The sequence below is a fragment of the Eutrema salsugineum genome, unplaced genomic scaffold (genome assembly GCF_000478725.1).
Source record: "Eutrema salsugineum unplaced genomic scaffold, Eutsalg1_0 scaffold_3, whole genome shotgun sequence".
NCBI classification, from domain to species: domain Eukaryota; kingdom Viridiplantae; phylum Streptophyta; class Magnoliopsida; order Brassicales; family Brassicaceae; genus Eutrema; species Eutrema salsugineum.
This window is the reverse complement of record NW_006256756.1, coordinates 6,056,337-6,068,942: the sequence shown is the minus strand read 5'-3', so window position 1 is coordinate 6,068,942 and position 12,606 is coordinate 6,056,337. Positions and strand designations below refer to the sequence as shown.

The following is a 12,606-nucleotide window of genomic DNA, read 5'->3' as shown; positions in this document are numbered from 1 at the left end:
TTCTCAACAACAAATGAGCATATACCTTAACATGAGATTGTAGATGAACACATTAGAAAATTTGCAAAAAGTAAGCTACGAAACAAATGTCAACTGCCAATTAAACAAGACATGTAATTAGTAATATCTATATACTCCATTTCTTACAAACTTAATACGAGAAAGATGAAACCAGATTTTGATTAGATCACACAGGCATAAACAGCTCAAAAACTTAAAGATCATATATGATTAAATTACACACAAGAGATTGATTCCCACAAAAAGAATTCTTTAACAAAAATTGAGTCTTGCCCTCTCTTGTTCTCAACAACAAATGAGCATATACCTTAACATAAGATTGTAGATGAACACATTAGAAAATTTACAAAATTAGAAATTCTCAGTTTGTTTGCAGAGCGCAAGCTAAAAGAAAAAAAAAATCTACAAATCGATCACAAAATCCAAATTCCAAAACCAGGGATATATATATAAATAAACATCACAAATCACGAACAAAGAACAACCATATTCGTTCAAATGTACGTAGTATAATCACATTTGGGTGAAATCAAACATCGAATCTGGGATATACAATCAATAAGTTCTGAGCATCAAACATCGCAGATCTATTCCTAGACCAGGAAACTACAAGCTCCACACCACCGATTTAGGAGAAGAAGAACCCAAAAAAAAACGCGAAACCGAGGGAGGATTACCGGAGGAGTCAGAGAAGCTTAAACGATGTCGTCTGGTTGAGGAGCGGCGGAGAGAGCAAGGGGACGGTTGTGGGATTCTTCGTTGTCGTCGTCATCATCGGATGTAGAAAGATTAACGCAGGAGCAACGCTCGAGGGAGGCGAAGAAGGCGGAGATTACGGTGGTGCTGACCCAGCTCGCCGCCTGATCGATCTTTTCGAGGGAAGCCGTGCTAATGTTGGAGGTGGTAGATGCGGTGGAGTTGATGCTGCTGCTGTTATCCATGGCTTCTCTGATTTACAGAAGATCAAGATTGTGTTTTGGGATTTGGGGGAATTTTGCGAAGGGATTTTGAATCGGAGGAAGAGAAGGAAATTGGGGATTTTTGACGATGCGCAATGGAGAGAAATAAGGAATGTAATTAAATTGTATTTGGCAATTACAATTACATTAATAATATGCGAAAAATCAATATCCTGACAAATTATATGGGCTTATTTATTAAAGCCCACTGACACTACTTTTTCCCTTGATTTTTTTTTATGATTTTCTTTTTTTTTACAGCAAACATTGATTTCAAACTGGAATTATAAAAATCAAACAAAATTTTAAGAAAACAAATTATTACATAAACAGATATATCATATATATATTATATAGTAAAAAAATACAACAAAATAAGTAATGTGATTATGCTTTCCGTAGATAAATCTTATTCGCTAACGAATCATAAAATCCATTATTTTTTTCTTCGTATTTGATCTTAATCTGATGCAAAATGTGTGTCGGTAACATCTTTTGGTTAAATCTTTGAATTACACACCCCATGACAAAACCCTATACTTCCAATAAGAGTTCTGAAACTTCGACAATCTAATACCAATACTTCTGTATCAGAGTCTTATTAAGATATTTTGATTTTATTGTTCTTTTGATTTGATATAACAAAAACTTTCTTCCTTCTTCTAAGAAATTGATTTTTTTCCAGTGATTCCAGAATCAAAAATCCAAGTGAAACCTCTATACCATTAAGTAAGAGGACAATCACTGGTTATCAACCGGACTTTCCACCAGCAGAGAAAAAACTCACCAAAAACAAATACTATACTAAGAGAGATATCAAAGTTCCACTGAACCATCACTAGAATAGGGAAAAAAAGAAAACGGTTACACTTACCAAAGAAATTGCTATAAGCGAATTGCATTGGGCACAATATGTTGATCTCTTTCTGATTTTGCAATTCCATCCCCATGTACGAAAGGGAACCCAGGCCACACATCGGTGAAATTGTATATGTGGTGTGTATACATTTACAATCACCACATGTTAAAACCACCATAATATCAACAAATTAAAATTTCAGATATTCACGAAAGAGAAATTAACTTTATCAGAGTTTACTGGTGATCGCATGAAGAAGAATAGAAATTAACCCAATCTAAAACTTGGATCTCTGTACCAATCGAAGGATATCACCATATCTGATAGGAATTTATTGGATTAAATTATCTTCTAACCAAACCAAAGAAAAGAAATACAGCCGACGTCGGAGTCGATGCCGGCTGAAAGGAAACAAACAGAAGAGATGCCTAGAAACTATTGTGTTTGGCAATCGTCTTTCACGAGAGTGAAGATATGGTTTTTCCCATGATATATATATATATATATATATGTTTAACAATATATATAGAGTTTATTAACCAATGTGGTTCTTAGCCAATTTATATTATAAATTTTATCTAAGAACACCATAACTTTATTAATTTATTTGTTCTCCTCTAATGGTAGAACCTCTGATAAGGTTCTTAATAAAAAATATAAAAATTGCATCGAATGAAATTTGAAATGTACAAGAAAATTTTGAAACAATTTCTGTGAAGTTGAATTTCAAGTTAAAGTTAAGAAGAAGTTAAAGTTAAAAATAAAATAAAAACCGATGAATTAGACATTGACACATGGCTAAAAACCCCCACTAAAAACCAGCTCTAAAATTCTTATTCGTCATACAAAGGAAAAAACATAGGCATGATATCAGAACGAAAGGCAATCATAAAACAGAAAAGCGTGAGCATGATAACATGTTATCATGATAAACTAAAAGAGCCTGAAATAAGAGGAACCACTTTCGTCCACCACTATGAAACCTTGATGCAGTATGCCAATTAGTTCCACGAGACCAAGACCAAGAGAAGCTTCCACATAGTACAGCCATGTCATATTACACTCAAGTCTTGCATGGGCCATGTACGAGGAAGTATTTGGATTGTATAAACGATTACAAAGGCGGATGAGGGTGTTAAGATCTTGAGGCACGTAAGGACTAGGACTAATTATCGACTATCATAAACTACTAAAACTAATTATCGACAATTTAGAAACTTTTAAGAAAGCTGAAGTTTATATTTCGCTGAGTGATTTAAATCAAAAATAAGGAACTGGAGATGTTATTAACAATGCGCGATGTAAAAATATGTACATGGAAATGTTTTATGAACAAAGCTAGAATCCTAAACATGCGTTCACCACTCGGCTTTTTTTTTCTCGACCGCAATCCCACGCTTGATCTGCAGAAGTCTTCTAGAGAAGGGATGCGATGTGGAACATACTTGCTGATAACACCTGATTTTTACCACTTTTCACCATTGATTTCAAATGCTTTTTCAAAGGTTTTACTTTGTTTTAGAAATTTTTATTATGATTTCCATGTATTTGTAGTTTCAAGGCTCTTTTCAGGAAAATTGGGGAATATGATGGCAAAATGGAAGAAATCCACATTTTTAGCTCAGAGTCAGACCGTCAGAATTTCAGCCTCAAATGAAGACTTTCTCACCGTCTGATCCAGCTCAAATTTGGAGACAATCAAGAGGAGACAAGCAGCTTTCCATAGCACTTTACACCACAAAGATCCAACGGTGCAATCAAAAGATACATAGAGAATAAGTTGACCCAGTTCACCAGTCTCGAAAGACTCTCACCTGCGGCAAAAGCATATTTTACCTGCCCTGGAAGACTCTCACCCCCGGTGGACCTTAGGACGAGCCACAAAGCCCAACATCAAAGCCCACTTCACCATTCCTCTTTAGAGAAGCCCTAAATGAGACCTGAAAGACTTTAGGACCTATAAATACATTGTTTAGCAGCCCCAAAACGGGTGTGTGTTCCTGTAATGAGATTTTGAGCCACCAAACTCTGTTTTTCTAGGGTTAGGCAATGGAGATGGGGATTCTTTCCCAGATCCATTGTTCTTTCTCCTTTTTATCTTATTAACTTTTCTGTTTCATTCTTTTGCATTCTTCTATGTCTTTCATCATTAATTGCATTATGTAGATTAGTCCCAGAGAGTCAAGTTCCTTAAATATATCGACAAGCATAAATATTGATTAGGATTTCTATTGTTCTTACCCATATTCTGAATCTCACCTCTTCTAAGTTGTTCGTAAAGCATGAGAGTAGATTCATGACCTATTCTCTGAGCCTAGGATTATCAGAGCCACAAGAGTGCTGTATCAGATCATCCATACCTAGCTTCAGAAGAACATAGTTGCTATAGGAGTCAATCGCTACCTATAGAGAAGATGTGAGCAGACGAATTCAATGTCCAATGCATGATCTTAAGTTTAGCATGAGAGCGAGAGTTAATTGCTAGATCTAAAAGATTAGTTGATTAAGGTGACGACAGTTGGTTAATCATAGATATGTCTATTCTAGTTCAATGCAGATTTCCAGAAACAGATGAAGATAAATCGTCCGGAAGCTAATTGGAAATGCCATCATACATCGATTAGAGTGAACCGGAGAAGTCTAAATCGCCACCTATGAGTTTAAGAGTTTTAGTTTTAGTCAATATGCTTTAGATGTTCTTTTAACAATTCATCCTGCATTGCATTTCTTGTGAATATTAGATTAGGTTTAGTTTAAGATCTTAACCAAAAACCCCAAAACTTTTATTGGTTTATGAGTTTGCTTATTTCCCAGTTTGTTGTTTCGCGCAGATTAGACATCCTCCCTGTGGATCGACACTCTAAGTCCTACAACGTACATCTGTGCACTTGCAGACACTAGAGTTTTATAAATTTAAAACTTTTGGAGGACCAACGGGCTTGTAAAAACAACCCTAGGCCCGCAAACCCATCAAGTTTTTGGTGCCGTTTCCAGGGAGGCATGAAGTCGCTGGAGGTCTAAACCTGGGAGGTTGAAGCCGCAGATGACTATATATATGTCGAGTTTCTGCCAAAGCAACATAGGAAGTAAACTAAATTCATAAACACCCTAAGTTTTTCTTTTTCTGCTCATTCTTTCTTCTGTTTGCCCTAGTTTCAGAAACTTTTGAAGCATGGATCATCCAAGAAGAAACCCTAATACCGAGCAAAGGTCCTGCGACCTGTGTGAAGCTCCCTGCGCATGTGAATCACCCTCCAGGCGTGATTTTGATCATCATCTTTGGAACCCTAATCTGAACCACCACCATGGAGACTCGTGACCTTCACATCACCGAGATGAGCCCTATTCGCCACACCTGGTGAACCGTCAACCATCTCATCCTCTTCCTCATCAGATTCTGCACCAGAACTATGAGAAAAATCGACTTAACATCCTGATTAATCTATTGGAAGCCAAGCTTAATCAGTTCCTTGCCTCCCAAGCCCTCATCGAATGCTGTCCTGCGAACAAGGATAGATGATGTGATCATCGGCCTTAACAAAAGGTTTGATGAACTCTCTGAGCATGTGAAGACACTGGAGGATCAGAGAACCAATGCTAATGACGTGTTGGATCAGAGAATAGAGTCTGTCAGGGAAGAACAAGACAAAACCAAGTTCAGCATCCGGCAAAACGAAAGGGAGCTGCAAACCCTAACCTTTTAGATCGATGGCTTGGATAAGGAGCTGAATAAGAGCAAAAACCAGACCTATGACTACACATTGGAGCTGTGGCAAGGCGTAGCCAAGGTTGAAAACAAGACAGAAGAGCGTGATGATACTTTAGACAAAGTTGTCTATGCTTTGGATGAAGTAGAAGAGAAAATTGAAAAATTTTCTAAAGATTATAAGGAGTATGATTTGAACTCTGGAATCAATGATTTGGATACTCAAGATGTGCCAGACAACCACTGGGAGCAAGAGAACAACAATGGAGAAGAAGAGATTGAAGAAGCAAGCATGGAGAGCCGGAGGAAGCTGACCGCGGCTGCGAGCTCCTCACCCGTGGCCAGAGTCACTTCCACCGCGGCTCCGAGCTCCTCACCCGCGGTGGAGCACGACTTCTCAGACTGGGAGAGATTTCAACCTCTTTCTGAAGCCTGTTCATCAGAAAACCGACCTCAAGTTACCAGACCTAGGTTGTTTGATCAAGCTGTGTTCTCAATCACTGCACAAGCATCAAAGGAGAAGGAAAAATCCAACACTTATGCATCTTGCAACATGGTTTACACTTGTGACAGTGAGCTTCAAGAGAAATTTTCAGAAGATAAAGAGTATGGGTTGTTTGTAAAAGATCCAAACCCTGGGGACGATTCATCTGATGACAACGCAGAACCAATAACCAAGAGCATATCTAGAGAGAGACTGATCGAATTCAACACATTTGTGAAGTTCATTCCTCTCTAACCCGGGTTCGACGATGTCTGGAAGCAAGGCTGCCTTCGAGTCTTCTTTAGATACAGCAAGGAGACTAAGGAGAACATCTCTACATAATTCAGAAGAGCCAGGTATCTATCTTTTCCTAGATAATCACCTGATGCAGCTGTCTACAGGATCCATCTCAAAGATCCCCAAGAAGCCAGTGACTACACAAACAATATCAGAAAAGAAGCACTTGAAGAGTTCAATCAAGTAGTTCAGACCCTGCCAGAAGGAATTTTGTTTGCCAAAGCATGTAGAGACTACATGATAGGCCACTTCTTTTGCGATAGCAAAGAGTCAATCAAGAGATGAAAGACTTGTTTACACACGTCCAAGAAGGTAGACCAGTTCAAACTCTGCACAAAGTTCAAGACAAAGGTCAATTTCTTATCTCTTGTGACATTAGAGGTGAAAGATTCCTCAATATTCTTTGTGATTCTGGAGCTTGCATTAACATGATGTCCAAAGCAACTGCTTTGAGACTTGGCATTAAGCACATCTCAAGTACCAGGAAAAAGATTAGCTTAGCAGATGATTCAAGTGTAACACCAAGAGGGATAGCCCGAGACATTCCTCTAAGGATTGGAGATTGCATTGCACCTGTCGATCTATACATAGTGAAGACCAAAGATTACTCTTATCTAGTTATTCTTGGATGGCCTTTCTTAGCAACTGATGGAGCCATCATGGATTAGCCCAATAGGCGAGTTTCCTTTGCTAATATCGACAAGGACATCTTCTATGAAGCTACACCACTTAAGAGCAAGAAAGGAGAGCAAATAGCCCAGGCATTTGAACCATAAGAACTCTGGAATTATGAAGAACCTGCAAGAAAGAACATGAGAATTTCGAAAAAAGTCTTGTCTAAGGACAATATCCTATTTGAACTAAGTCTTTTTCTTTGCAAAATCTAGCTAACGACTATAAACCAAAGCGCTTGATGGGAAGCAACCCATTTTAGGTACTTAGTTGTTTTTGTTTAGCTTTTTTTTTCTATTAAAGTTTTGTTTATCTTATTTTAGACAGGCCCTAGTATGCCATATATATATTAAAAAAAAAAAAGGAGCTGACCGCGGCCAAAGAAGGTTCAACCGCGGCCAGCAGGCGTTTTACCGTGGCCAAGAAGGTCTGACCCGCGGCCGGCACGCATCCCACCTGATGGGCTTGTGGGCCTAGGGTTGTTTTTTAACAAGCCCATTGGTCCTCCTTAAGTTTTAAATTTATAAAACCCTAGTGTCTGCAAGTGCACAGATGTACGTTATAAGACTTAGGGTGTCGATCCACAGGGAGGATGTCTAATCTGCAAGAAATAACAAACTGGGAAGTACGCAAACTCATAAACCAATAAAAGATTTGGGGTTTTTGGTTAAGATCCTAAACTGAACCTAATCTAGTATTCACAAGAGATGCAATGCAGGATGAATTGTTAAAAGAACATTTAAAGAATATCGACTCAAACTAAAGACTCTTAAACTCATAGGTGGCGATTTACACTTATCCGGTTTATTCTAATCGATGTATGGTGGCATTTCCAATTAGCTTCCGGGCTATTTATCTTCATCTGTTCCTGGGAATCTGCATTGAACTAGAATAAACACATGTATGATTAACCAATTGTCGTCACCTTATTAACTAATCTCTTAGATCTAGCAATCAACTCTCGCTCTCATGCTAAACTTAAAATCATGCATTGGACACAGAATTCGTCTGCTCACATCTTCTCTATAGGTAGCTTTCGACTCCTATAGCGACTATGTTCTTCTGAAGCTAGGTACGGATGATCTGATACAGCACTCTCGTGGTTCTGATCGATCCTAGGCTCAGAGAATAGGTCATGAATCTACTCTCATGCTTTACGAATGACTTAGAAGAGATGAGATTCAGAATATGGCTAAGAACAATAGAAATCCTAATCGATATATATGCTTGTCGATGTCTTCAAACAACTTGACTCTCTGGGACTAATCTACATGATGCAATGAATGATGAAAGACATAAAAGAATGCAAAAGAATGAAACAGAAAAGTTAATAAGATAAAAAGGAGGAAGAACAATGGATCTGGGGAAGAATCCCCATCTCCATCGCCTAACCCTAGAAAAACAAAGTTTGGTGGCTCAAAATCTCATTACAGGAACATACACCTGTTTAGGGCTGCTAAACAATATATTTATAGGTCCTAAGGTCTTCCAGGTCTCATTTAGGACTCCTCTGAAGAGGAATGGCGAAGTGGGCTTTGATGTTGGGCCTTTTGGCTCGTCCTAAGGTCCACCAAGGGTGAGAGTCTTCCAGGGCAGGTAAAACATGTGTTTCCTGCAGGTGAGAGTCTTCCGAGACTAGTGAACTGGGTCAACTTGTTCTCTATGTAACTTTTGATTGCACCGTTAGATCTTTGTGATGTAAAGTGCTATGGAAAGCTGGTTGTCTCCTCTTGATTTTCTCCAAATTTGAGCTGGATCGGACGGTGAGAAAGTCTTCATTTGAGGCTGAACTTCTTACGATCTGACTTTGAGCTAAAAATGTGGATTTCTTTTATTTTGCCATCATATTCCCTAAGTTTCCTAATAAAAGCCTTGAAACTACAAATACATGGAAATCATAATAAAAGTTCCTAAAACTAAGTAAAACCTTTGAAAATGCATTTGAAATCAATAGTGAAAAGTGATCAAAATCAGGTATTATCAACTCCCCCAGATTTAAGACTTTGTTAGTCCTCAAACAAAACAAGATCTAATCTGGAAAAATATCATTCAACAAAAATGAGAGAGAACTCAAAAGTATCAGGAACCATACTTCTATACCTTAATTATGGACAATGCATCAATCAGATCAAGTCTAGAAAATTCTCACCAAAATACAAACATAACTAGTCCGTTAATCCGTCATGCGAAAATCCACACACTTAGAACTACCTTCCAGTCAACTAGCTCTTAACATTCATTAAAGGTTTCAGTGGTTCTTATCAAAAGGACATTAAACAAGGCATTCAAGGTTAGGTATCAAAAAGGCTTTGTAATGGTAAGGCTGATTTGTTTAAGGTTACATTTTTCTGGAGAGACAGGACATTATGCAAAACAGCAAGAGAGGATGGAACTGATAAATGCCCCCACAGTTTCAGTCACATTCTTCTTGCTTCAAGATTTCTGATCTCCTTTCTTCAGGTTCTCCTTATATTTCTCCCAGACTTAGATTTTTGTCCAGGTTGTGAATCCATAACTCCTTAAGTGAATACCTATTTCCTTGGCTCAAATGATTTCGGCTTCTAAGACTCTTTAGGCTTTTAGTTTCCTTTCCTTTCTTTCTTTTTCTCTTTTTTCGTTTTTTTTTTTTGATGAAAGGGGAAACTGCCTTTTGATTTGGAGTCCTAGGGAGCACGAAAATTACCTTTAAAATGAGTTCTTCTGAGGCATCAAAAGATTTCTGGCACCCTCCCTTCTGGTCTCTTTCAGTCTTTTTCTTGATTGACTGAAAACTATGTTGTTCCTCCCTCTCCGGCGTTTTTGCACATATCTGTTGATATAAACTTATGAGAGAATGCATGAGGTTTGAACATGAAGGTTTGGGTTAAGGGTGTGGTACCAGCTAAAGATGAACTGGCCATCTAGGACAAAAAAGAGTGGTATCAATAAGGGAAAAGATGTCCTAGATGTATATCATGATGCCTTCTTTAAAACCATTGATGAGAAAATTAAATGTCAAGATTAAGTCCAAGTAAAATGAGCTAGTATATCCTTGCAGAAAAGATCTTCATGAATAGAAGTCCTCTGGTGGGATTTAGTAGTGTAAGTACTCTAGCTACCGCCTAGTCTAGTACTAAATCTTGAAAGAACTTTTATGAGTGATTGGTGTAGAAACAAACAGGTTGGTTATCATCATCGATTTTGTCATTATTCCCTCAAAATGTTTTTGACCTTTGAAAACACTTTTTTTTTGAAACTCAAAAGACTTTGAAAAGGTTTAAGAAAATTGAAAAAATTGAAAATTTTTAAAGAAAATGCAGAATGCAATGGCTCATGCAAGAAAAGGTGGTTAGAAAGGGATGAAATCCTCCCCCAGAATTAAATCACATTCCCCCAGTTTGAAATAAATCAGGCAAGAATGAGAAATAGGGTATGTGAAAGATTTAAAAAGATTGGGAAAAGAAAACTTACCTGGTGGTGATGCTTGATCAAACTTGGATGCTAGGGACCCAAAACTGGTTTGAACAAGGTGGTGGTGGTGGTGAGAGTGGCCAAGGTTGAAATGGAGGTGGCCAAGGGTGGATGGAAGTGGCCAAGGTGGCCAGCTGTGCTGGCCGTGGATGAAGACATTCTGGCCATGGTAAGACGCGCGGCGGCCAGGGTAAAACTTCTGCTAGCCGCGGCCGAACCTCCTTTGGCCGCGATCAGCTCCTTTTCTTCTTTTTTTTTGTGGCATACTAAGGCCTGTCTAAAATAAGAAAAACAAAACTTTTAATAGAAAAAGAAAGCTTAAACAAAAACAAATAAGTAACTAAAATGGGTTGCCTCCCATAAAGCGCTTTGGTTTATAGCCTTTAACTAGACTTTGCAAAGAAAAAGATTTAGTTCAAATAGGATCTTGTCCTAAGACAAGTCCTTTTCGAAATTCTCATGTTCTGTCTTGCAGGTTCTTCATCACTCCAGAGATCTTCTGGTTCAAATGCCTGGGCTACTTGCTCTCCTCTTTTGCTCTTAAGTGGTGTAGCCTCATAGAAGATGTCTTTGTCGATATTGGCAGAGGAAACTCGCCTGTTGGGCCAATCCATGATGGCTCCAGCAGTTGCTAATAAAGGCCATCCAAGAATAACTGGATAAGAGTCATCTTTGGTCTTCACTATGTATAAATCGACAGGTGCAATGCAATCTCCAATCCTTAGAGGAATATCTCGGGCTATCCCTCTTGGTGTTGCACTTGAATCATCTGCTAAGCTAATCTTTTTTCTGGTACTTGAGATGTGCTTAATCCCAAGTCTCAAAGCAGTTGCTTTGGACATCATGTTAATGCAAGCTCCAGAATCACAAAAAATATTGAGGAATCTTTCACCTCTAATGTCACAAGAGATAAAAAATTGACCTTTGTCTTGAACTTTGTGCAGAGTTTAAACTGGTCTATCTAGGAAAAGATAGATACCTGGCTCTTCTGAAATATGTAAAGATGTTCTCCTTAGTCTCGTTGCTGTATCTAAAGAAGACTTGAAGGCAGCCTTGCTTCCAGACATCGTCGAATGCGAGATAGAGAGGAATGGACTTCACAAACTTGTTGAATTCGATCAGTCTCTCCCTGGATATGCTCTTGGTTATTGGTTCTGTGTTGTCATCAGATGAATCATCCCAAGGGTTTGGATCTTTTACAAACAAACCATACTCTTCATCTTCTGAGAATTTCTCTTGAAGCTCATTGTCACAAGTGTAAATCATGTTGCAAGATGCATAAGTGTTGGATTCTTCCTTTTCCTTTAATGCTTGTGCAGTGATTGAGAAGACAGCTTGATCAAACAACCTAGGTCTGGTCACATGAGGTCGGTTTTATGTAAACAGGCTTCAGAAAGAGGTTGAAAGTTCTCCCAGTCTGGAAAATCATGCTCCACCGCAGGTGAAGAGCTCGGAGCCGCAGTGGGAGTGGCTCTGGCCGCGGGTGAAGAGCTCGCAGCCGCGGTCGGCTCCCTCCGGCTCTCCATGCTTCCTTCTTCAATCTTTTCTTCTTCGTTGTTGTTTTCTTGCTTCCAGTGGTTGTCAGGCATGTCTTGGGTATCCAAATCATTGATTCCAGAGTTCAGATCACACTCCTTATGATCTTTAGAAAGTTTTTCAACTTTCTCTTCTACTTCATCCAAAGCATATACAACTTTGTCTAAGTAGCATCAAGCTCTTCTGTCTTGTTTTCAACCTTTGCTATGCCTTGCCAAAGCTCCAATGTGTAGTCGTAGGTCTGGTTTTTGCTCTCATTCAGCTCCTTATCCAAATCATCTATCTTAAAGGTTAGGGTTTGCAGCTCCCTTTTGTTTTACTGAATGTTGAACTTGTTTTTGTCTTGTTCTTCCCTGACAGACTTTATTCTCTGATCCAACACGTCATTAGCATTGGTTCTCTGATCCTCCAGTGTCTTCACATGCTCAGAGAGTTCATCAAACCTTTTGTTAAGGCCGATGATCACATCATCTATCCTTGTTCGCAGGACAGCATTCGATGAGGGCTTGGGAGGCAAGGAACTGATTCAGCTTGGCTTCCAATCAATTAATCAGGATGTTAAGTCGATTGTTCTCATAGTTCTGGTGCAGAATCTGATGAGGAAGAGGATGAGATGGTCGAC

At 38.7% G+C, this 12,606-nt stretch overlaps 1 protein-coding gene across 1 annotated transcript; it reads right to left on the bottom strand.

Annotated features, from left to right (window-relative positions):
• Window positions 1-467: 467 nt before the first annotated feature.
• LOC18014834 lies at window positions 468-1,092 on the bottom strand. Its single transcript, XM_006396936.2, has one exon. The coding sequence runs from the start codon at window positions 960-962 to the stop codon at window positions 717-719; it is 246 nt and encodes an 81-aa protein (XP_006396999.1). The 5' UTR covers window positions 963-1,092; the 3' UTR covers window positions 468-716.
• Between the last annotated feature and the right edge of the window lie 11,514 nt (window positions 1,093-12,606).